Source organism: Hyperolius riggenbachi, chromosome 5 (assembly GCF_040937935.1).
Source record: "Hyperolius riggenbachi isolate aHypRig1 chromosome 5, aHypRig1.pri, whole genome shotgun sequence".
NCBI lineage: Eukaryota > Metazoa > Chordata > Amphibia > Anura > Hyperoliidae > Hyperolius > Hyperolius riggenbachi.
In genome coordinates, this window is record NC_090650.1 from 4078668 (window position 1) to 4104754 (window position 26087).

The 26087-nt window shown below is 43.5% G+C and overlaps 1 protein-coding gene across 1 annotated transcript in view; it reads left to right on the forward strand.

Moving 5' to 3' along the window:
• The window catches only part of COL1A2 (collagen type I alpha 2 chain), a 63016-nt gene extending 37677 nt beyond the window's left edge, over positions 1 to 25339 (forward strand). The window contains exons 23-50 of the mRNA XM_068236468.1: positions 1126 to 1224; positions 1306 to 1359; positions 2095 to 2148; positions 2901 to 2954; positions 3777 to 3830; positions 4768 to 4812; positions 4928 to 5026; positions 6047 to 6154; positions 7121 to 7174; positions 8608 to 8661; positions 8769 to 8822; positions 10926 to 10979; positions 11074 to 11181; positions 11940 to 11993; positions 12084 to 12137; positions 13144 to 13305; positions 14344 to 14451; positions 15725 to 15832; positions 16832 to 16885; positions 18085 to 18192; positions 19329 to 19382; positions 20340 to 20447; positions 20890 to 20943; positions 21039 to 21146; positions 21660 to 21903; positions 22005 to 22195; positions 23146 to 23388; positions 24896 to 25339. Of these exons, the coding sequence (XP_068092569.1) occupies positions 1126 to 1224; positions 1306 to 1359; positions 2095 to 2148; positions 2901 to 2954; positions 3777 to 3830; positions 4768 to 4812; positions 4928 to 5026; positions 6047 to 6154; positions 7121 to 7174; positions 8608 to 8661; positions 8769 to 8822; positions 10926 to 10979; positions 11074 to 11181; positions 11940 to 11993; positions 12084 to 12137; positions 13144 to 13305; positions 14344 to 14451; positions 15725 to 15832; positions 16832 to 16885; positions 18085 to 18192; positions 19329 to 19382; positions 20340 to 20447; positions 20890 to 20943; positions 21039 to 21146; positions 21660 to 21903; positions 22005 to 22195; positions 23146 to 23388; positions 24896 to 25042 (2688 nt within the window). The 3' untranslated portion in view covers positions 25043 to 25339. The remainder of the gene's footprint in view (positions 1 to 1125; positions 1225 to 1305; positions 1360 to 2094; positions 2149 to 2900; positions 2955 to 3776; positions 3831 to 4767; positions 4813 to 4927; positions 5027 to 6046; positions 6155 to 7120; positions 7175 to 8607; positions 8662 to 8768; positions 8823 to 10925; positions 10980 to 11073; positions 11182 to 11939; positions 11994 to 12083; positions 12138 to 13143; positions 13306 to 14343; positions 14452 to 15724; positions 15833 to 16831; positions 16886 to 18084; positions 18193 to 19328; positions 19383 to 20339; positions 20448 to 20889; positions 20944 to 21038; positions 21147 to 21659; positions 21904 to 22004; positions 22196 to 23145; positions 23389 to 24895) is intronic.
• The last annotated feature ends 748 nt before the right edge of the window (positions 25340 to 26087 follow it).

The window sequence follows — 26087 nt, forward strand, 5'->3', positions numbered from 1 at the left end:
ATTTGAATGCAGTCAGAGAGCAGTACTTTGGTCAGGTGGAGGTCACATGACCTTAGAGTTCCTCTTGTGCTTGCCATTATTCAAAAAGTGTGATGGTGGTTGGTTCACGGCCGGCATAAGTTGGTCATTTCACTGTTCACAAATAGGCAATAGTAATAGGGGTGCTTGGGAAAGGGTCTTCTCCTTAGAGTGAAGGTCCTCCGGATTCGTGGGCATTTATAAAAGATGCACATTGTGGAAGCAATGGATGAGCTTTCATCTGCCCAGTGCCCATTCCCCAACTTCCAGTTTTAATGGAGAATTGTTCTAGAAATAATGGATGTATCAGTTATTGCCATAATTCATTTATGGTCCTCGAAATAAGGAAGAAACTGATGGTAGGGATATTTAGAGCAAACATTTCCAAAAACTGTTGAAAGCCTGACCAGTGGTCAAGATAGATTTGCTTTGTCATCTGGCTTTAAATCAAACATTATTATAGGTCTAATCAATAAGCTTGTAGGCGTTTCTGTATAATGGAGCAGCAATCTGACAACAGAGCGAATCTTTCCTCTTCTCAATTTTACCAAATCTGATTTATAAAGCTAGATTATCAGAATAAGCGGAGTGGGTCCCCTAAAGCGATGATCAGGAGTTCCATTCATTTGAACAGAGGAACTGATCATCACTTGAAGAAGTAACAGCACACAACCCATTGACTCTCACTGTGCACATGTTGCACCATTTCTTAAAGTGGTGATCTGCAGCAAACTGATAGATGGGATGTGCAAAATATGCCCCATTCTTCTGTGTTTGCCTCAGTCAAAGTGGTAAATGCCAACTGGCGATTAAAGGATGGCAGTCAGTGTGTTGACACGTTATACTGGGATGGTCACTAGAGTGTAGGAACATTAAGCCATGGTAGCAAAAATTGGAGATGTTACAGAAATTCCTGATCCTGCATAAGGGCCACCATTACTAGTCTGGAGATGTGAGAAATGATATCAGCAGAAATAATGCCAATTTTCTGGTGAACAGATTTTTACGTCTTTATGAACCAGTCCCTCGCTCTTTGTGAGAAATTAGGAATACGCCTCTTAAAACAACATTTCATTGTGAATAAAATCGCTTTGTGTTATTTCCAAGGGTCCCCAAGGTATTGAAGGCCGTGCCGGTGCCGCTGGGCCCACTGGAGCAAGAGGTGAACCGGGTGCTATTGGATTCCCTGGACCTAAAGGCCCCAACGTAAGTCAAGCTCTCCAAGTTTACTGTGCTGTGCTTTAGGCAAGAAATGTCAGATCTAACAGCAGTTCCTCCTCCTTATAGGGCGAGCCTGGCAAGAATGGAGACAAGGGAGGCCAAGGACCTTCTGGAAACAGAGTAAGTACAACATCCTCCACTACTTCATATCAAGCAGCCTATCCAACTTGACTTAGATGCAGAATACATTATTCTGTGCTTTCTACTTTGTGTATGGTCAGGCTAGAAATATGTAATGATTCAGAATCAATGTCCACATTAAGCTAGCAGAGGTAGTGCTAACGAGTACTTCTGAGCCCATGACTTTGAGGAGCCAACTTCTGACCCAGCCTCCTAACTAGCTCTTTGTCTTTACACCAATCAAAGATTTAGGATGGTTAAGCTACAAAAGGTTCCCAAACTCATATGTTGATTGTGTGTGTAGTTAGTTATATTTGTGATGAGGAGATTTTGAAGAGTGATGAGCTAGTGCTAACTTAACCTAGAGGTTGACAGTAGCCCTAGGCTGAGTTAGATTAATGTTATGGTTAGACTTGGTTGGGTTAGTGGTAGCATAAGGTTAGTGATAGGGTTAGTGGTTGGGTTTTTAGCAGAACATCCTCCTGTGACAGTCATGGCTCATTATCATAAGGGGTGGGGCTTCAGTAGAAGGGCTACTGGCAGCTAGAATCAGTGTAGTAAAGCTTTATCCTCACGGGGGAATCCATGTTGTTAGAGGTGTCCTGACCAAGTCTAGGTCTTTAATTCACTATCATTCATGAAGGCCATTGTTCTGTCAGTATCCTTGTATTACACAAAGGCTATTCACTAAACGCCATCCTCAGTAAATTCATTTTTCTCACTCTTTTCCTCCAGGGAGCTCCCGGACCTGACGGAAACAACGGTGCCAGAGGACCACCAGGTGTTGCTGTAAGTAGTGCCCCCAATGTCTCTTTTTTGTTTTTGCCGTGCAAATGTAATCGATGATGTTACACAATTCAGGCAGCCATTTTGTATCCAGTGACCAGCCGGCCAGGAGTCACATGACCGACACATTTTCTGCTTATTATATTAACCCTGTGAGACAACGTGATGACGTAAATATTGTTGGTGACTATTAGAGATGAGATTAATGTTTGACCTTTCGTGGAACATGAGTGACTTACGCCCAGCAGGTTCTGGTGCATTAGCTGGCAGCTAGTCACTACATCAGAAGCTGCTGGGCTTAATGGCATCAGTTTCAGAATCAGAATCAGAATGTTTCAAGTGGAAACATGCATGGAAACTCAGAATTCAAGGTTTAGTGGCTTTCAGCACGCAAATGGTTAATATAAATCTGCATTGTTTGAGTAGGCCACGCCTCATATCACCTTGCTGAGTGGAAGATATATTTTTTTCTTACGCTGAGGTGTTTTGTTGGGGGTGGGGGGTTTTATCAGGGGATTGCTAGGACATGGGGGGGGGGGGGGGGGGTTGGCCAGGATGAGGTGAACTGACTGTTAGCTTTTATCGGAGCTCCAGTACTAAAACTATCAGAGAAAAGTCATTAGAATAATATAAAGTAGAAAAATGGTTGTCCAAACAAAATGGCTGCCTGTACCATATTTAGACAATAAATAGATTTCAGACAAAACTGAAACAAAGGGCAAAAACTAACATTTCTTTCTTTGTTTGGCCTCTAGGGTGCTGCAGGAGAGAGAGGAGAACAAGGTCCCTCAGGTGCTCCAGGCTTCCAGGTAAGCTGTATTCTAAATTATCTACTGCACTGAAATGTGGGAAATAAAGGTGAAGGCCTGAGTAGCCATAATAACACAACCAATGCTGCCTACAGACATGACATGGAAGGCCTTCACTTCTTCTGCCCATCCTGCCACCCAGGATATGTGACCACAGACATGGCATGGAAGGTCTTCACAATGCCTAACCCTAAGTCCTCCCTCTACTGATGTCTAACCCTAAGACCTTCCTCTACCAATGGCTAACCCTAAGGTCTTCCTCTGCCGATACCCAACACTAAGATCTTCCTCTACCGATACCCAACACTAAGACCTCCCTCTACCGGTGCCTAACCCTAAGACCTTCCTCTACCAATGCCCAACCCCAAGACCTTCCTCTACCAATGCTCAACCCTAAGACCTCCCTCTACCGGTGCCTAACCCTAAGGCCCCATCGCACAGCCACAGTTTGTAGCAATAAGAACCACTGTTGCCAAGCCATGAGGATATGCAAACTGCAGCATTGCACAGTTGGTGTAGACCAAAGTCGAACCCTGTCCCTGTGCTATCTAGTATTTTATAGAGTCTCTGCCTTAGTTCCATGTACGTTTTTCACATATATTTACTAAGTTGTTTGGTGACTTATAAAAGCCTAAATTATGAGAATATATTTTGAGAGTTTTTCTTTTGGCAGCTGGATTTGCTGCCATCGATAATCTTAATGTATAATTACAGATGATTGATTACAATGTAAATGTGAATACGTTATGTAGGTGGCTTAGTGGACATCTTTGCTGCCTTCTGTACCGTTTATGAGTTGTAACCCGTCCTTTTCCCCTGCAGGGTCTCCCCGGCCCCGGAGGACCCCCTGGAGAAGTTGGCAAACCCGGAGAAAGAGTGAGTAGTGATTTTCTATGTATATTTATACTTGTGTTATTATCGCTTTATCCGGTGCTGACTGATCCCCAAATCACTTCATAAATAAGCAGTCGGGATCACTCCTGTTTCATTTCCTCAGACACAACGTTCAGGCGCGATCCTGTGATGTACAATATACCAAGAAACCCCAAAATAACCGTAACACTAATAATAATAGTAATCAAAGTAATTATTATTAAACCACACAATTGTTATCTTTGATTTAGAAAGTTCCAGCGTCTCACACATAAGAAAGGATGTATACTGTTCCCGCCCCCTGGCCTGAGTCCCGCCCCCTTACAGAGATGGCTATACCTCGTCCACAGAAACGCAAGGACGTTCTCCCTCTGCAGTTCCTCAGATTACACACTAGTCCTCACCTCCACTAACCCGCCTGGAACATGCACGCAAGGGAGCGAATGCTGTGGCGCTCATACATAGGCGGCTACAATAATGTCGCCACTGAATAAACTCAATCTGCGCTTTCGAAAATTGCGCAATGATCACGTGACCACTATTTTTTAAACAAAACCGGATATTTGAGCCACGTTGTATTTTACAAATCAGGGAGGTGGAGGAGGCAGAGGTCAGAGATATAAATATTTTCAGACATATTACATACAGATACACCACGGCACCTGCAGATACACCACGGCACCTGCGGATACACCACGGCACCTGCACGGTACAGGATGCATTGTGCTTCACTTCACTAATGACCACTTAAGATACTGCAGATTATTACTGTATTCCATCCTTTAGATTTGCCAGTAGAGCAGAGAGTTTTTCTGAAGCTCTAGAAAAGTGCCGCATGATCGGTTAGGCCTGTTGCATTTGGTGGACTTCACTGAATCCATGAACTTGTCTGGTACCGAAACTATGGAAAGCTAATTGTTCTTCTTGTGCTTCCATGCAGGGTGCTCCTGGTGACTTTGGTCCTGCTGGTGTTGCTGGCCCAAGAGTAAGTATGATTTTATTGTAGAAGATGTAACAAAAAAATACAAAATATACACACGGATGATAAAAGTGAGTGATTAAAATTGACATGTCCCTACTTTTTTTGTGCCTCATCGCAGGGTGAACGTGGTGCCCCTGGTGAGAGTGGTGGAGCTGGACCTTCTGGAGCTATGGGAGCTCGTGGTCCAACTGGTGCCCCCGGAACAGATGGACAAAAGGTAAGAGGAATCGGCGAGTATGGGCGGGTGTCAAGAACACAGTGAGTTAGGTAAGGACACTGGGGGCAAGGGTGTAATTTGAAGAGTGGCAATAGTAGCAGACAGGCCCAGAATTACATCACAGGAGCCTATAGGCACAGATGCCCTGGCACCCTAGACTCCGCCCTCCATGCATGCAGGCCTGGATTTACATCACTGGAGCCTATAGGCACAGATGTCCTGGCACCCTAGACTCCGCCCTCCATGCATGCAGGCCTGGATTTACCTCACAGGAGCCTATAGGCACAGATGCCCTGGCACCCTAGACTCCGCCCTCCATGCATGCAGGCCGGATTTACATCACTGGAGCCTATAGGCACAGATGTCCTGGCACCTTAGACTCCGCCCTCCATGGACCTACAAACCCTCCAAAATGCACCGCAAGTTTGCTGGCTGTCTTAACTGTCACTTCTCCCTTACTTCCCTTGCCTGGCATAGGTAGCTACAGGTGTCCCTTAGCATTAGGTAGCCAGAAGTACCCTCAGAATTAAGTAGCTAGAGGTGCCCCTGACTGAAGGTCAGCAGTGGATTGTCAAGAGCAGGATGAGTAACATCTCACTTACACTCTCATCAGGACTCTGCATAGGTACGGAGGGAGGGAGGTGCTTGTTGAGGGGAATGAGCCTCCTTTCCACCATTAGGCGCCTGTAGGCATGTGCCTACCATGCCTTATGGTAAAACCGGCCCTGGTAGCAGAGATAGAGGGCACAAAGAGTGGGGGTGGGTACAACAGCTGAGTGGAAGGTGTTCGGGTGGATGAAATGTAGGATAGGTGAGGGATTTGTATTCGTCACTGGTTGTCGATAATGCCACGTGGAGTTATCCTTTAAATCAGATACATTTTTTAAATTTAAATGTGAAAAGGAGGGAGTGCTGGAGGCCATAACTGCTTATAAAAGATGAGATGACCGACATATTCTGTACGGTATAATCTATATTCTCCTCTTGTGTGATGATACAATATACACTCCTCGTCATTAGGGTGAGCCTGGTCTTGCTGGTTTGAACGGAGCTCTTGGACCTTCTGGCCCTGCTGGCGCCCCTGGCGAGAGAGGAGCTGCTGGACTTCCCGGACCCAAAGGAGATAAGGTAAATACAACAAAGGACAACTTCTCATCCTTTCATTTACTTTCGCTTACAGTATATAAATGAATACTAACTACTTTTCCAAACCATGAAGCCTCATTATTTCACCACCCTCTCTGATGCCTTCAACTCAGTCCAGAGCTACCTAATGTTTGTTGTTGGCAAAATGCAACAATTATATTCTTAAAGCCATTTACTACCCTACCACTAACCCTCCAACCAAGCCTGTCCTCAACTTTATCTTCTAAGTCATACCTCACACTGACCATCCAACTAAGCCTGTCCTCATCTTTATCTTCTTATCCATGGCTACCTTCAGTTCTCCAACCAAGCCTGTCCATGACTTTACCTTCTGAGTCATACCTCCCACTGACCGTCCAACTAAGCCTGTCCTTGTCTTTTCCTTCTGAGCCATACCTCGCACTAACCCTACAAACTAACGCTGTCCTCATATTTATCTTCTGAGTAATACTTTACACTAACCATCCAACTAAGCCTGTCCTCATCTTCACCTTCTGAGCCATGCCTAACACTAATCCTCCAACCAAGCCCATCCATGACTTTGCCTTCTGAACCATGCCTAACACTAACCCTCCAACCAAGCCTGTCCATGACTTTACCTTCTGAGCAATGCCTAACACTAACCCTCCAACCATGCCTGTCCATGACTTTACCTTCTGAGCAATTCCTAACACTAACCCTCCAACCATGCTTGTCCGTGACTTTACCTTCTGATCCATTCGGAACACTAACACTCCAACCATGCCTGTCCAAAACATTATCTTCAGAATCAGAGCCATGCCTACCACTAACCTTCCACGCAAGCTAGTCCATGACTTTACCCTCTTAACCATGCCTAACTCTACCCTCCCCGCTAACCGCTAACTTATATCTCATGTTTGCCCAACACTTATCCACGCCAACCTATAATTTATTTTTCTTTATTATTATTTTATTCTTACTCTACAGGGTGATGCTGGCAATCAAGGAGATCATGGCAACTCTGGAAGAGATGGTGCCCGAGTGAGTACACGTTACTGAATTATTGGTTAAACTTGATTTATTGGTTGAACTTGATGGACGTATGTCTTTTCTCAACTCAAATAACTATGTAACTATGATTATAGGAGAATAACGCCTTAAATATGGTAGTTAGGTCAAATTTTGGATAGAAAGAGGCAGTACTAGTAGATTAGTTGATGTTTTATAGCCCTAGGCTTAGTAGATGGCAGAAGGTGTCTTATTTGGTAAATAGATAATAGTGTACTAGTCAAGAGAGGAACTGGTGGAGATGCTTAGTTATGGATAGGTAGAGACATGTCCGGAGAATGGGAAGACACAGCTGTGGATTGGCTGATGCTTTCCTCATTCATTACCGGTCATCACATACTTGCTGGTAGATGAGGAAAGATGTTCCTAGTAGATGCATAAAAGTAGCCCTCAAAGATTCCACCAAAGATGATGGATGGGGCTTCCTAGAGGATAGATTGAAGCCTTCACTAGAAAAGTTAGGAAAAGTCCATTGGGAATAGTTAGGGGCTTATCCAGTGGAGGGTGCAAAGGACGACCACCAGGTTCCAAAAACAGAAGGCACTGCTGCACTTCTCAGAGGGCCATTATGGTTGCTTTAATCTCCATTCACGGAAAGCCTAAACCGACAAGTCAGTGCTGTGTAACTAAGCAGAGTTCATGTTGTTGGCACATTATATTATTATTTAGTATTTATATAGCACTGACATCTTCCACAGCACTGTACAGAGTATATATTGTATATATAGTCTTGTCACTAACTGTCCCTCAGAGGGGCTCCCAATCTAATCCCTACCATAGTCATATGTCTATGTATGTATTGATTGTATCGTAGTCTAGGGGCAATTTAGGGGAAGACAAATAATATTATCTGTATTTTTTTGGGATGTGGGAGGAAACTGGAGTGCCCGGAGGAAACCCACACAGATGCAAGGAGAACATACAAACTCCTTGCAGATAGTGCCCCGGGTGGGATTATATAGCAAAGTGCAGCCATTACTGAAGACTCTCCTATAAACAGACACTCCACAGCAGCCAGATGTGGAGTGTCTGTTTATAGGAGAGTATATACATATACATTTTTTCCTCATGTTTGCCATTCATTATGCTGTGATCATGGAAGCTGAGGTACGATACAAAAGTCTTGAAAACGGTTCAGATTCTTTTACATTTGACCTTTAGGGAAGTCCTTAGTAAAGAGAAGCTACCAGTAGCCATGGCAATCACATTTGGAGTTGGCCAGGATACGGTCGGCCACTTGAGAACTGTCCTTTCCACGAATTATTTGAGTAGAAAGTTTGGCCACAGCATGCAGCGATCATTACTGGTCCGTTAGTGAACGTTCTTCCGATCTCAGCCGTTTGTCTGCATTGTAGAGGAGGAACATCTGCCGATCCTGTTAATATGGTTTCATTTCCTCTCTTTAGGGTCCAGCTGGTGCTGCTGGCGCTCCTGGCCCTGCTGGTGGTCCCGGTGACAGAGTAAGTTTAATACATGAATGCCATCCAAGTATCCAACCTGCATTTTATAACGTTCCCATGGAAACATGGTCATTGATCTCACCCTAATATTTATTGTGTCTCTTTAGGGTGAATCTGGTCCCTCTGGAGGTTCTGGAGCTGCTGGACCTCGTGGTGCTCCCGTAAGTTCTCCTGTTCTCTGAGATAAAATCAAAAAGAAAACCCCATTATGTCTGCAGTATTGTCAATTTGCAACACTTCAAAAAGTACATTTTTAAAAAAAAATATATATATATTTTGTATTGACAAACAATCTTCTGCTTTGTAAATACTTTCTAGTTTACAGCCTAGGCTGCTGTCCTGATCTTCCCACAGAACATCTTTCCCCCGTCCCTTTACCTTCCCCGCGTTTTGAGTAAGGGCGTAACTACAAATCATGTGTCCCCCCAGAAAACATTTGATGGGGTCCTATGAATGTTTACACCCCTTTCCTTGCCGCCCACTGTTGACCCTCACAGCCTTGGAGCCCACCTTTCAAGGGTCATAAAACAAATATGGCCATCATGATTTTTAAATGGACCACAAGTAGCCACAAAAACAGCTGATCTGAAGGACGGGCTCCTGTATTTCAGGGACTGAAGGTTAGTGGTTAGAGGCCCCCCCCCCCCAATAGCTCTGAGCCCCCCTGCACTCGTAGGGGGCGGGGCTGCTGCCCTATAGTTACTCCCCTGAGTTAAAGCTCTGCACCTTTCTGTTCTCTGACAAGTGCAGTACATCTGCAATAAGGAAGGTATATACAAGTATATCCAATGGTTTTTTCCTTAATTTCTTTTTCTGTTCCGAGCTTCACTCTATTTGCTTTCATCATATGCTGCAGTGACATAGCTAAGGTGCTGTGGGCCCTGATGCAAGTTTTACAACGGGGCCCCCCCAAGCACTCTGTACATAACAATTGATACGGCGCACCAAAACCTGCCAATGGTAACTACAGTGCCAGAGGTGCAAGAAGGGGGTGGGGAACAGTTTGCTAATGATTACCACTATTCAAAGTATCTATAGAAGTGATTATTATGAGCACAGGACCAATAGAGAGCTAATACTGTAGTTGAGGGAGGGCCCTCCGGGGCCCCCGATGCAGTTGCAACCTCTGCACCCCCTATTGCTACGCTCCTGATATGCTGTATTATTAGCTTTACATGATGGTATACTATCCTCTTTCTGTCTTCTGTTTTTTCTTTAACAGTACATAACTCAACTTAATTTCTAAAGTTGCCTTATAGCATTTTTTCCACCTCAAGGCATTTATCCTAAAGAAAGTTATTTTCTCCAGCCCCATGAATGTGAGGCAGACCAGCGACTTCAATTACTAAGGTTCTGCTCAGCTGGAGAACATAAGCAGAGTTAAATCCTCACCTGAGTCACACTGGACCATGGCGAGGAGGACTGCTGGAAAACGGGATCATTTCTGGAGAATAAATCCAGGCAGTCTTGGATTCAGTATTCTTGCTGGCATGATGAATACAAATTCAGCTGTACAAATACTAATTCTCAGTTCACGAATGATTCAGAGGCCCTCGCTATGATCTGTTATGACTCAGGAGAGGGTGATAGACTCTCATTTAACACAACCAGGGAGGAGAAACTTGGGCTTTACATCATTTTGCATAAAAAATTGGTCACGATAGAATAAAAGTCTTGATGGTGCATTCTTCTAAACATACAGCTTGAGGTCTTCTTCCCTTCTTCTGCCATCATTCAGTTGCGTCCGATTCTTCGTGACGTCTCGGGAATTAGTAGCTGGTTGGGAAGTTGAGGCCTCTCTGAACTCCTGCATATACATTTTCATAATTTCGTTAATTCCATCTGTCCAGCTTAGCCTGTGCTGCCCCTTCTCGTTTCTCCATCATTTCACATAAACATCAGAGTCTTATGCAATGAATCATGTCTTTTCATTTGGCGGCCAAAATATTTAAGTCTTATTTTTAAATGAACACTCTTTGTTTATTTTAAATAAGATGGCCACAAACAAATGGTATCACCAAAGCCTTCCAATCGTAAATTCAGGCATCACCAAAGCCTTCCAATCGTAAATTCAGGCATCACCAAAGCCTTCCAATCGTAAATTCAGGCATCACCAAAGCCTTCCAATCGTAAATTCAGGCATCACCAAAGCCTTCCAATCGTAAATTCAGGCATCACCAAAGCCTTCCAATCGTAAATTCAGTTCCTCTGACGATTTTTGGTTTTCTGCTCATCAGTTACGACTATGTTTCTCTTGTGTACAGGGTGAACGTGGTGAGGCTGGACCTGCTGGTACTACTGGCTTTGCTGGTCCTCCTGTAAGTATCTGACAGTACTGTTCCAGAAGTCTCTTATCATCAATGTCCTTCAAAATAACATAAAGTAATCGCATACATTGATATCTGTCAACAGGGTGCTGCTGGCCATGCTGGTGTTAAAGGAGAAAGAGGACCCAAAGGTATTAAAGGAGAACTCGGATCACCTGGTCCCGTCGGTGCTGCTGGCAACTCTGGTCCCGCTGTAAGTTAAAAATTCTGTAAATATACTTAGAACCGCTCAGGGGAATCCCTAATTTAGCAACATTCATATATTAGTCAAGTGCTCTAGGATCAGTTCAGCAGGTGTGGACAGGGCACTGGGCAGTATGATGGCTGAGAGAAGGTTATGGCTAGCACCTGTTTAATAAAAGATGGAAAGGTGGGGATGGAGATTTGCTCAGGACATGCAGGAGGTTGTGTGGGGTTCGGCACTGATTGCTGTCAATAGAACAGTGATATCGTTGTCATAGCTGCAGAAGGGTGTGGTGATCAGAGGTTCTCAGCCAGTGTCCTCCTATGAGTACTTCTGGTGGATGATGTCACATCATTTAGGGACTGTTCTGGGAAAGCTATCACTCACTAGTGGGTACCTATTCATCTATGACTAGCCTATATAAGTCTATATAAAGTTATAAAGTTGGCTAACTATACTCCTGTACTTCTTCACAGAAATTATTTTTACACAAAATGTGAGAGAGTTAGGAGAAAAGTTGGAAGGCTGAGAGATCATAATTTGAGTTTAGGAGAAAAGTTGGAAGGATGAGAGGTCATCATAATTTGAGTTTAGGAGAAAAGTTGGAAGGCTGAGTGGTCTTCATAATTTTAGTAATGATGTCATGGCTGAAGGATTCATTTTCCTCTGACCTAGCTCCATGGAGTTATGTTTTAGCATGTATCTTCAGAATTAGCTGTGTTTGCTACATGCCATAGTCACTAATCTTTTTGTTTGAATCTCTGTAGGGTCCAAATGGTCCTGCTGGAAGCACTGGAGCTCGTGGTGATGGCGGTCCCTCTGTAAGTAACTAAAGCCAATGGATGTCTTCTGCTCCAGTCATGGAAAGTTCACTTAGAGACTCATAGGTACTTCTCTTTTATCATCCATAGGGAGCTAACGGATTCCCTGGCCCTGCTGGAAGAGTAGGCACTCCCGGACCCCCTGTAAGTAAACATATTATTATGACGTCTTTACATATTAGATTTTTTTGAAACTGAAGAACAGCCAGAGGATGACGAATAGTGTTCAGTGATAACATAATATAATTGGTCCGAGACAAGACAAGTAACATTTATATCACGCTTTTCTCCTGGTGGACTAAAAGCACCAGAGCTGCAGTCACTAGGGAGCACTCTATAGGCAATAGCAGTGTTAGGGAGTCTTGCCCACGGTCTCCTTACTGAATAGGAAGAGCTGAGAACCCAGGTCTCCTGTGTCAGAGGCAGAGCCCTTCACCAGCACAATATCCATCCACTGGCCCTACACCAAAGGTGGTTCTCATCCTCACCACCAGTGGTACTCAGTGAACTTTAAAAGAGAAGTCCTGAAGACCAGAAGTTACATTCTCACCCAAAACTATAAATATTTAACAATGACATGGTACGGATCAGTATTTGCATGTTGGCCATGTTTTAAGGGGATTCTTCTCCCCATACCGATGGATTCACTGGGCTTTAATATAGAAGTCCGGACTCCTGAAGACCACGTAGTACATTTCCATCTGAAACTGTGTAGTACCATGATGTCTAGGAGGAAGATAAGGAGACTCTATAGTTGACCTGCTTCTGCTCTGGTCATCTGATGGTGCAGAGGAAGAAAATGCTCTTATTTACACCAAGCCTGTGAAGGGGCCGTTTATTTATATAAGTGTATGAAAAAATGTGTGTGGGGGGGGAGGGGGGGGACAGGCTCAGGAAGGTCTAAAAAGCTGCCCACTACAGTTTATTCATGGCTCCCAGTACCTTTGTCTATCAGTGTGATTGCTGATATGGACATCACAGAGGGAGTAAATGTTTCATCCCAAACAACTTCAAAAGATGGAGCGTGATTGTATGCAAACCCATAATGTGCCAAGCTTGAGTGGGAGTAGACAAGAGGAATGGAGACATTCTGATAACTGTTCTGTATCTGGTTAGCATCGTTCAGCTACAATTTAACTTTTTTTTTCAGGGCGTTGGTGGACCTACTGGCCCAACTGGACACCCTGGCAAAGATGGTGCAAGAGGTCCCCGTGGTGATGCTGGCCCCGTTGGTCGTCCTGGTGAACAAGGTCATCCCGGCCCACAAGGTCTTTCTGGAGACAAAGGTCCACATGGAGAAAGCGGCCCTGCTGTAAGTAACATCGACAACATAACAACTTCCTGCTCTGGCTGAAATGACCACCAGTTCCAGACAGACTTATTTCTGGACACAGTGAGGACGCACGAGGCTCTCTGCCTGGTTGTAACGGCCCTCCACTGTGGAAAACTTTCCCCACTTCCTCTTCCTGTGATGTCGGGAGCTCTCATGTGAGGTCAGAAAATCAGGAAATCGAGGACAGCCATGAAACCTTAGCTGAAATTCAACCCTCTTTCCCCGAAACGAAGAGGTTTTTTTATTGCCTTTTCTGTCCCTGATGTACAAATTTAGTCCACAAAGTTTCAGATAAGGAAGTGTGGAAAATGTCACCAAAAAGGACACGGACATCAGCATACAAAGCCTCCGCAAATTGCTCTGTTTACTTAATCACTTTATCTGAAACTAAACTACTACATTTTTTTTACTAAAGTTGGGCCTTAACTTTTGAAAGACTCACCCCAACAAAACACCCTTGTAACTAAAACAAAAAATGTGCACATTTGTGTATTTCTAACTGGATATCAGTGCCGGATAGACGCACACACGTAAATGTGCACATTTGTGTATTTCTAACTGGATATCAGTGCCGGATAGACGCACACACGTAGAAGTTTATATCTATTTCATTTACATATCTTATTGCCACTACTAGTTTACTTTCCTGAGTTTCAGAGAATTAGTCATGTGAGATCAGAAAACCTAATGAAAGGTGTCAACTCCCCCAGAATTCTGTTATTAGTCCACCTGCCTTGGCTGCCCCCACCCCATCATTTGGTGATCAGCCCAGGTCCACTAATATGTAGATGAACAGTATGGTAAGGTACAGATTGCCCAAGACGATGTCCACATGCATGGACCAGGACGGGCAGAGGAAGTGCCAGGTGATAAATATGGAGTCACTACAATCTATCGGACATGTTTACCTTGTGGTTATACAGTATAGCGCTCACAGGATTTCATATATTTTGTCTGCTATTCAAATATTCTGATCTCCCGAAATCTGAGAAATAATGCAGTTTTTCCGATTGTCAGGGTGCTCCTGGTACCTCAGGTCCCTCCGGTGTGCTCGGTGCTCGTGGTATTGTAGGTCTCCCTGGAACAAGAGGAGAACGTGGTCTTCCCGGCGGTCCTGGATCAAACGTAAGGCAATATAAAAAGTTGTTTTGTTTTTTGTGTGTGCATAGTTAAGGTGGATTATTTCACGTTTGTTGGTGAAAACTCAACGGTATTATTTCAGTTCTATACACGACATGGGCCAAACACACTGAACAATACACAACATTTCATTATAGTTATTCCATATTTCATAAACTATATAATTACCAAAGAAGTTCTGTAATAGGTAAATCATATAGGACGACCAATGAGCTAGCGCCAGTCTCCGTAGAGCAACCATGCATGTTTACATTTTGTGGCAACCCGCCACGTCTCCCAATGACTGATCTGTAATGGTGCAGGACAACTATGACTCACTGCAGGTGTTATATATATCTTATATATCGCCATTATTGTAACGGTGTCCATACTTTACTTCATTTTCCATCGAGGGATTAAATAGTCGACTTTGTTGGGTGATCAACAACAGTATGGTCGATCAAAAGCTGATTGACTAGTGGCCCACACACTGTAAGCGAGATCCTATACAATTCTCCTTGACTAATAGATCTTAACAATGTTGTGCCTCCAAGCTCTGAAATCGAAAAATCGATTCTGTGTCGATTAAAATCATGTGAACAATACCTAATGCCTTTACAATAGATCGATTTTTGCCATCCTGCCCGGATAAGTAAAGTGGGAGATTCAACCAGATATCGACCAATTTCAATCGATCGAGCAGTTTGGAACATAATCGATTTTCCCCCGATAAAATGATCAAATTGAAGGGTCAATTGAACAGGAGAATGGAGTATAGTACAGGCAGCTTTAATGTGTAGAGTCCGGACCTAAACCTCGTCACCGCTCACTAATGTGGCGTACATATTGGTTGGTCCATTCTGACGAGGTAAGCACTTGACACAATAGCAAGCCGGACGTGAATCCAATTTGTGTCTTCTGATAACAACAGACATCACAGAACTTCATGATTTGCTTCTCAAGACAAAGAGAGACCACTCTGCCCACCCGATGCAGGTGTATGGTGTCAGAGTCAGAGGCCTTGGGTTCAGTGCAAACTCTGACGGCAGGAACCGCTGAAAAGCGAGGACTGCAGAGGCAGATATTACACATTATACAGGAAGTATAACAGACACAGACAAATATGGATAGGAACATAACAAAATGTACAATTTACAATGGATATGAAAAAAAAATTACCATTTGAGTTCTTTTAAAGTTTATCATTCAGAGATTGAAGAATGTGTTCTGTGTGTCTGTAAGCTTTGTGTCATTGACTGAGCTTATGTTTCCCCCATAGGGTGAGGCTGGCCCATCTGGTCTTGCTGGTAATGCTGGTTCCCGTGGTCCCTCTGGCCCTGTTGGTCCTCCTGGTCCCACTGGTCAAGCTGGAGAAGCTGGTCGTGATGTAAGTAACCAAACCGTGACACTAAAATTGTCAGTTATGGATTGAGAACAGATGAGAGATTGGCAAGGAGAGCCGACACACAAAATATCCCTGAATAGAGCTTTGAGTTTTAGCATACCCATTGTCTATGGTTTACTCTTTTCCAGTTTGAGTTAGAACACCATAGAGATGTCCTCAGACATGTAAAGAAGTCTGTTTATTCCCCTCAAAATGTTTAAACAATGTAGATTAACCAGTTGTGCAATGGCAGATATTCTGGCTTCTAAGGCCAGCAACTTCTCAGAGTAGGTAATGAATCCCTTCAAACCTTGCCTGTATATCATGTTTATAAACTACTTGTGAGCGCTTGTGGGTGGTTGAGGATCAGGATGCCAGAGCTGGACAGAGGGGTCACAAGTCGGGTAACATCTCCCTACTCGGTGATGGACTTTATCATCCAAAGGTAGAGTTTGTGGTTGGGTGAAGATCAGTATGCCAGCCAGGGCTATACAGACGGGTCACCAGTCTGGAAAAATCCCCCTGCCCGGTGATGGACTTTATCATCTAAAGGTAGAGCTTGTGGGTGGTTGAGGATCAGGATGCCAGAGCTAGACAGAGGGGTCACAAGCCGGGTAACATCTCCCGATTCGGTGATGGACTTTATCATCCAAAGGTAGAGGTTGTGGGTGGTTGTGGATCAGGATGCCAGAGCTGGACAGAGGGGTCACAAGTCGGGTAACATCTCCCATATCGGTGATGGACTTTATCATCCAAAGGTAGTGGTTGGGTAAAGATCAGGCTGTCCGAGCTACACAGAGGGGCCACCAGTTTGTACACAGGCTGCACCTCCATAATGGACCTCATCATGAAAGAACATAGATGAATGAAAAACCAAAGCAGAGTCCAAGTACATGTGCTTCCAGGAAGCCAAGCATCCGTGTACATTCCACACATTCATCTATGATAAGCTAATGATGGTCACATATGTAAACTAACATGCCTTTATTTCCTCCTCTATAGGGTCATCCCGGTAACGATGGTCCTCCTGGCCGTGATGGTCTCCCAGGTGCTAAGGTAATTACAACACAACAAATAACCCGAGGGAAATGTCTGTGCTGTTTGTCAACAAATTAGCATCCATCACTGAGAATGAGAGCCAGAATCTGATTGGTTAGAATTAAATATTTGTCGAGTCCATTACAACCAAAGTGGTAGAAGTTTTTTGACCCAGTTTTTTTTTGTTTGTATCTATTTTTTATTACATTTTCTTTCTTGCCTTTCTAAAAATACAAGCTGAAGTGGGAGGAGTAAGTACAAGTGGGAGGAGTATGTAAAATGCTGCCGTCCTGTTGTGTTCATCCTCTTCTTCTAAAACTTTCTGAGTCACTGACACAGAACAAAAAACACTAACCAGGAAAGCAAAAATTGTGCTGGCCACAGTCAGTACCATTTGAACATATTTCAGAAAGGCTGCATTTTTCAGTAGGAAAATACACGTAGTTACATAAATCTGTACATCAGTCCTGAAAGAGGGACACATGAGGAGGAAAGAGGGACTGTCCCTCTGAAAAAGGGACAGTTGGGAGCTGTGATTTAGGGAAGACACGATTCTTCTCCATACATTTGAAGCAACCAAGAAGGGGTTTTTTTTTTAGCTTATTATTATCCGCAAAAGTTCATACAAGTTTCCAGAAACTCTTTCCAACCTACTGCCAGAAATAAATTTTCTTCAGTTGGGCTCTAGAAGAATCTGACCAATGTACCACACACGTGTGTTCAATTTATCCCCAATTATGAAAAAAAAAATGATTGAAAACATTGCTTGAATCTCTACATTATGGAAATGATCTACCACACACCATACAATCTGCCAAAAAAATTGGCCAGAAAGTTCCGCCACTCCAATTGAGGGAAAAAAGGGAAATCCTAACGAATTTTCACTTCTGAGTTTTTTTCTGTAGAAAGGATAGTTTATATCGAATTGCTGTAAAATCGGACCATTTTATTGTATGGTGTGTGGCCACCTTTAGAACTAAAGTAAACAATCTGCACAGTGTGTCCTCTGTCCAATGATGTGATAGGATGATTGAATGAACTCTAGCCATAGCAGACGATCGTCCTCCTCAGACAGGAGATTCGGGCTGTCCGTCCTCCTGATAAGCGGGTCCAGTTTGGATCATCCACTCTTTGTAGTTGTAACAAATCTTCCTTCTCACTGTAATGAATATTCTGTCGGGGAACGACTTGTAATAACATTTGATGTTCTCTTACAGGGAGAGCGCGGTTACCCCGGTAACACTGGACCCGCCGGCCTTGCCGGAGCTCCTGGACCCGCCGGTGCCACCGGTCCCGCTGGCAAATCTGGAAATCGTGGTGAATCTGTAAGTGGACTTTCTCAATAACTTCTCAGATGTATTAGAGCAGAACTCTGTGGTCGTCAGACTGGACAGTGCACGTTTAATGTCAAAGCCTCAAGGACAATAGTGTTATCTCTGTATACAATATTTGGCCACTTATCTCGGGTAACAGCAGGGGTGTGATTAAAAATAAAAGAAACCTTCTGAAAGTCCACTTTCCAGCAATGTTACAAAGCATTTTATAAATAAGAGAGAACAGAACTCACAGATGGCCAGAGAGGTGCCAGAGTAATAATCCCCACTGATGTAATCCGGGTCGCTAAAAACATTGTGATATCGACCGATAGAAGATTCAGCAATCTGCTGCTGCCGTTTGTCTAGAGAGAGGAGGGGCTAGATCCTCAGGCAGGGTTTTACTGCTGTCTGTGTGTCTGTTGGGGAGATCGCCCCTCACTGTCAGAGACACAGACAGAAATAATAACCTAGTGTTGATGTCCTCTTCCCCACGTTATCCAATAGCTACATTAAAGAGCCAGGTGTGCCCCCTATAGATAGCCAGGTGTGCCCCCTATAGATAGCCAGGTGTGCCCCCTATAGATAGCCAGACATGCCCCCCCCCCCCTTTTTCTACTGATGCTAACGTTTCTGCACACCTCTGCAGCGGGAGTGAGAGAAGGAGGGGCACTTCTGGCAGCCAGTGAGCCACCTCTCATGCATGTGAGGGTGCAGCGGCCGTGCTGAGCATTCTCACAGTGCTGCGCCCGGGGACATGTGTCCCCCCTCGCCCCCCCATAGCTACGCCTCTGCCTGCCTCATTTTGCAGCGAGCTTGAAGTGTTCTCCTCCACAGAAGTGTTATTAAGTGGCTGAGGTCAGTGTCCTGGCCTCCATAAATGACAGTCTGCGCATGCAAGCGGATGGCAGTGGCTGCGCAGGTTTATTACACTTTCGAGTGCACCGAGTGAATTTTATGGCACCGTGGAACATTGGTCTGCGGACTCTCTTAGAATTGGCACTGTTAAATATTTATGCCAAGTATACCGATAAGTAATGACAGGTTCTCACACCTGCATGGTGTCATGTGACAGGAAGGGCGTGTTCTTTGTGCAAGTCTTCTTCTTGTGACATTCTGCACTTTTTAACTCTTCTTCTCTGTTTTAGGGTCCAAGTGGCTCCGCCGGTGCTGTTGGTCCTGCCGGTGCCAGAGGTCCTTCTGTAAGTATATTATATAGGCGGGATATGTATATTAGGTTATTACACACCGTGCATCTACTGGGTTCAATTCTTATACATCTTAAGCTCAGACGTGCCTGAAATCCTCTCCTACATTGAAGATCAATGAATAACTTCCAATCGATTTTTAGTGTCTTATTAATTAAAGCTACAAACAGACTAGAAAACTTCTATCCCTTTTCCCCTTAATTGATTAATTTGAAAGGAACTGAGTGGTACCACATGATGTGGGGTGACAGATTCAGATCGATTTCAATCAGACTGGCATACAAATCCAACCTAAATTGTGCTGTCCTTTGTGGTAGGATTCAACTTCCAGCCAATTAAATTGATCATTTCAATGATTGCTTTGAAGTTAGGGACTCTTCAACATTTCGTCTCTGAGTTCCCACCTCCTCCCACCTACGGCACCCATAAGGTCCTGTTGTGTTGGGGTTATTCTAGGTGTGGGGGGGGGGGGTAGAGTGCAAATGGCTCGGTTTGCACTAGTTAGGGGGGGGGGGGGGGGGGTATTATGTTATGCTTTGAGGCAAACAAGCATTGCAAAATATTATTAGTATCTTGCACCGAGGAGACTATTCTGGGCTTTGGTGGGAGCCATGCTTCTTAGCAATGGATCTTGCCAACTATCCAGGAAAATAAACTTATGCCGCAAGTGTGCAATACCAAACGATCATAGCTAATATTACCAGGGGTCCCCAGCATTGGCAGCTGGAACTGTTTTAGGGACTTGTAGACGACACATTCACTTTAGGTAAAATTAAGTAGCAGAGGCTTCATAATCTAGATGGTCGACATGGACATTTGGCAGCAGAGGATTTTCATATTTTAAGGAAAAGTTAGCGGCCGTATTTACCCATAACCGGAATCCCAGTTGTGGGTGGACAGGCCTTAGTTGTGTGTCCAGGACATGTGACTAACATACATGACTTTATACAGGGTCCTCAAGGTACTCGTGGTGACAAGGGAGAGGCTGGAGAGAGAGGAGGAAGAGGTCTGGAAGGTCGCAAGGGACACAATGGTCTGTCTGGTCTTCCCGGTCCCGCTGTAAGTACACAAACACGACTTTTATTGCTTCTTCTACACAAACACGACTTTTATCGCTTCTTCTGTTTTTGGGGTTTGTTTTTGTTTTTGGGGTTAGTTTTGTTTTTTCTTTCTTTCTGTCCCAATCTAGTATCCTGTATTAGGGTTGGATAGAGATAGAAATAATCACTAATAATAAAGAAATGTATTTGAAAAAATATACACCTTAAAATGCAACTGCTGTATCTGACCAGTCTATTTTCAGGCTGCGAATATTTAGCATAACATTTGCATCAACTCAGACTTCTTAGCATTTCCTTGTCCATCGCTGCATTGCAGTGTTCCCCTTAATCTATGCATTTCCCTCATTATTCATGCACCTTATTGTACGAGAAGTTGGTTTTATTGCAGTCCTGGTAAAATTTTTATTTTTTTGTTGCTTTTTTTTGTCCTTTGCATTTAGGGTACCCCTGGTGAGTCTGGACCCTCTGGTGCCATGGGCCCCGTTGGTCCAAGAGTAAGTAATATTCAGCCACTTCTGTCCAGACAGCATTCAGATTTTAATGTTTTCTATATTTCATTAACAACATTGGAATATTTCCTCCATTTTAGGGTCCCTCCGGTCCCTCTGGTCCTCCAGGCAAGGAAGGTCGCAGCGGTCATTCTGGTGCCGTAGGTCCCGTTGGTCCCCGTGGTCCCAATGGATTCACTGGCCCTGCAGTGAGTAGCTGTTCATACTAAAAAAAGTTCATTGCATGCTGGGTAATGCTCATATGAATGTGCTGAGGTGCATGCACACACAGGTACACAGGGCCGGTGGCATGGAAGGACCCCATGAAGGGTGTCTATTTTATAGCCTGGACTCTGCGTCTGTTTCTTTCTTCTTCTTTTTTTTTTTTTCCCGAAAAGTTTTTTTTTTTATTGGTGCCAATTTTATATCTAGCTGTGGTCAGAAATGACCTCAGGCAGCTGTAAAGGATTTTCTGAACCCAACACATTCAGAGCTGAGACTGGTTTCTCAAGGAGCAATATGAGTAAATATCCAAGTTATATGGCTGGGCCTCACTTCAGACCCTGAAAAAAACAGATCACTGAAGTATGACCAAAAGTTATTTTGGCTTAGCCGGCAAACTTTACTTACACGGGCTCGTCCTGCATTTTCCTGCTAATTGTTTGCTATATAACACAGTGAAAATATTGCACATTTGTTGACCTCTTGTTTGTAAAATGTAGGGTCCTCCCGGTCCCCCTGGTCCTCCTGGTCACCCTGGTCCTTCTGGAGGTGGATATGAACATGATGGTGGTGAATTCTACAGAGCTGACCAACCCGATCGCAGACCTAAGGATTATGAAGTTGACGCTACTCTGAAAACTCTGAACCAGCAACTCGAGACCATCCTGACCCCAGAAGGCTCAAGAAAGAACCCTGCTCGTACCTGCCGCGATCTGAGACTCAGCCACCCCGACTGGACCAGTGGTGAGTAGAAAGGTTCTTCAACTTTCTCCCCTGGTCAGGTGGATGTTCATTGAAAAGTTGGTCTGGTCGGAAATTATAAACTATAACCTTTTCCTTTCTAGGATTTTACTGGATTGACCCCAACCAAGGTTGCACATCTGATGCCATCAGAGTTTTCTGCGATTTCTCCACTGGTGAGACTTGCATTCACGCAAACCCTGACAACATTCCACAGAAGAACTGGTACATCAACACTTCCAACAAGGAGAAGAAGCACCTATGGTTCGGCGAAACCCTTAACGGAGGCACTCAGGTAGGTTTTGGGGAACTTTATAGCTTTATGAAACAACTTGTCTGGTATCTTCCTAGCTACATTACATAAACCATCAAAGAAGGTTTACCACAGTCCATGCAACCATACTGGTCACACGTCAGCACTCCATTGAACCTTTTCTTTTCTTTTGCCGTGGCTGAGCCAAAATTAGGTCAAGCACTCCTCACTCAGTTTATGTAATGTCTGATAAGCAGAGAGCTCAGAGCATTATTACATCTGAACAGTCAGAGCTTGAGGAGCTTATATACTGTAAAACTGGGTCTATCCTGAACGTAAGTGATCTTGCCTTATATGGTTCACGCAAGTCACACCAAAAAAGATGGTTTAAATTAATTTATTTGTATAAATAGCCATGTTTTAGTCATAATTTTAGAGGGGTTTAAATAATTTTGTGCTGTATGGTCAGGGCACTGGATATAGACTTAGGACAATGTCCTACTTTACAGCTTCGACAACTTATCCATAACCCTTTATTGTAGCTTAGCACTAACCTCTTAAAATGTCAAATGATGATGAGCAGCTGTACTAAGTTTAACTTTTCCTAAAGTGCTGACCCTCCAAAGCCTTAATTTAACATTTTGTCAAAACTTAACTCTTGCTCTACCTAAACCCTAACCCTACCCTAACCCGTATGTTTCACATGAGCATAGATGTAACTTTAACTCTTGATAACTAGCTATAATATCACTACCCCATAACCATGAATTCAACCTGCCATGGGACAAGGAGATCTAACGCTTTAGTTCTCTTGGCACGTCCTCCAGATGAACAACTCTGGGACACAGCGGCCTCCAGTTGAACCTACACAGAAATAAACAGAAATAAGAACTCTTGTGTTTCCTATTTTTAGTTGTTCCGATTTGCACTGGCTTTCTTGACTGCCACACAGATAATATATTCGTGTTGCTTATCTTTCCTTCTTGAATCAGTTTGAATACAACGAGGAAGGAGTCACAAGCAAGGACATGGCCACCCAATTCGCCTTCATGCGTCTGCTGGCTAACCACGCCTCCCAGAACATCACCTACCACTGCAAGAACAGCATCGCCTACATGGATGAGGAGAGCGGCAACCTGAAGAAGGCCGTCATGCTGCAGGGATCCAACGACGTGGAGCTGAGAGCAGAAGGCAACAGCAGATTCACCTTCAGTGTCCTGGAAGACGGATGCACGGTAAGACCAGTCATAAAACAATGGGCAATGCTTGAGAGACCATGATATACCTGAAAACCACGAGAAATGCCAACAGCTATGATGATCTGTTCCCCTCAATATCACTAAGAGGCCTCAAGGAATTAGCCCCGAAGCACCTGCTCGATTAATGGTCAAATCCATCAAGAGACATCGGAGATGGGATCGATATATAATAATATTTATTTATTTACGTACCTTGTCGAAATGAATTGTCTTTGAAAAGTTATAATGAGCAAATGCCCTCCCTCAGCATCTCTGTAGACATCTCTCTGTCTAGTTGTTTGATAAATAGACTGATGTATTCCAATCCTTAAAGCAAGCCTGTGATGAGAGAGATGCGGACGAGGCCATTTTTAGTTCTCTATAAACAACGCCGATTGCCTGGTCCTCCTGCTGATTATGGCTCTTGTACAATTCCAATGTTTGCATCGGAATTTCACTGTATTGAATAGAAAGTTGGAATTCAGAATTCACGCAATTGTGATTTGTAAAGTCCGAAAAAAATGTGCTTATCATTTTCATATTTTTGCTTAGAATTTTTGCATTTATGTTTCTTAGCCCAAGCCCAGTAGATATTTTTTACTAATTTTCACATTAACCACGAAAAAGGTCTACGAAGCATGCGTGAATGTGAAAACTGTAGGCAAAATGCAAAAATTTGAAGCAAAATTGCAACCCCATTGTGAACATAGTTGTGAACTCAGAATTTCCAAAATTTGGGATTCATTCGGCATTCCACTTGAAATTTTGAAATTTCTGCGAATTCAAAATTTGGCAATTATGACCATCCCTGCTGCTGATCCTCTTCTTCCAATACTTTAAAGTGAACCGAGCACCTTTTTAGCACTCAGGACATTTCTATAGCACATGAAAAATGCATGTCAACAATCTGTTTCATTATTACAATTAACTTTCATTTTACCTTGCATTTTACAATCAAAGTTGTTTTATTAGCCTGTTTGAGCAGCCTGACCATCTGCAGAAATCTCAGGAAGCTAATTGTTTTATTGAGCCAATTACCCAGAAGTAAAGAATACCTTTTCATCAACAAAAAGGGGTGGGTAATTAGGACTGTTTGACACACACAATGTCTTTGAAGAAACAGTCCTAAATACCCACCACCTTTGTTGATGAAATGGTATTGTTTTCTTCTGGGTAATTGGCTCAATAAAACAATTAGCTTCCTGAGATTTCTGCGGACGGTCAGGCTGCTGAAACAGGCTAATAAAACTACTTTGATTGTAAAATACAAGGTAAAATGAAAGTTTATTTTAATAATGAAACAGATTGTTGGCATGCATCTTTCATGTGCTATAGAAATGTCCTGAGTGCTAAAAGGGTGCTCGGTTCACTTTAACCCACAGACTTAGAATATACAGCTCAGGAGAACTGACCAAAGCAAATAATGTCCTACCTAAATGCTTGTGAAAATCTCTGAGCTCTGAAACATTGCGCTAAAGAATAACTGTGTATTTTCTCCCTGCAGAGACACACGGGCGAATGGGGCAGGACAGTCATAGAATACAGAACGAACAAACCATCACGCTTACCCATCCTGGACCTTGCACCTTTGGACATTGGTGGCCCAGATCAGGAATTCGGATTGGACATTGGCCCAGTCTGCTTTAAATAGCATGAACTCATAGAACACAAAAACTAACTTAAGTAACATCCTCTCTTTGCCCTTTTTGTATGTTCAATACTGAAAGCTGACGTGTTTCGTGAGGTTCTCCGATCACCAAACTGCTCCCACTTCGGGCAAAAAGAGATGGAAAAAGACGGAGCATCGTGCAATGCAATTCGACGGGAACCACCGTGCCAACCTGGACGTCTTTCACGAGTTTAACATCATGTTGTGGAATACTAAATAAATGTCAGCTTTTTGTACGAAAAAAAAATCAAAAAGCCCAATAAAAAACGTGAAAGCTCACATCATTTGTGGCCTTTGAATAGCTTCAAGAGAGGAAGTTAAAAACCGACAACTTCCGCTGGGTTTTGACTACCTCAGAGTGTCAACTTGTTTCCAGCAAAGTGAAAAATGGTGTTCTCGAAAGAGAGCCAATTTACAAAGGTGCTAATTGAGGTGCTGAAACGTCACATGGTGCTAATAAAGTGTAAGATCCACCCTGTTTCTGTAACGAGTTGTGCCGTGTTGTTTGTTGGGGGGCAGGTCCTCGAGTTGGCGGCCCGGAAGACGTGGGGTGCCCCGCCCACCGCTCAGAATTAGGTGACTGTTGGTTATGATGTCATCTCAGTTGGGCATGGTTCAATAAACTGTTCGTGTTTTGTTTATGTGAGACGTTAAAATAAATTGTAAAAACGAAAACAAAAAAAATGAATGATAAAAATAAAGCATGTCTAATGCACACAAACATCAGCTCCTTCTTGGGCGAGGCAGGTGTTTGGGCCCTTTATGATAAGGTGGCTCTAAAGCGAAAACATTATACAAAACTCTGCATTCCTTCAGCACAATGTCATGTGACCAAGGCAAAGGGATGCAGTCGCATGATCTACACCAAAGGGGAGGAGCATCAGTTGGATCTGCCTTTAAAGAGACTCTGTAACAAAATTTCCAGCCTTATTTCTTCTATCCTATAAGTTCCTATACCTGTTCTAATGTGGTCTGTCTTACTGCAGCCTTTCCTAGTTGCATAGTGGCTGTATTATCTCTGTTATAT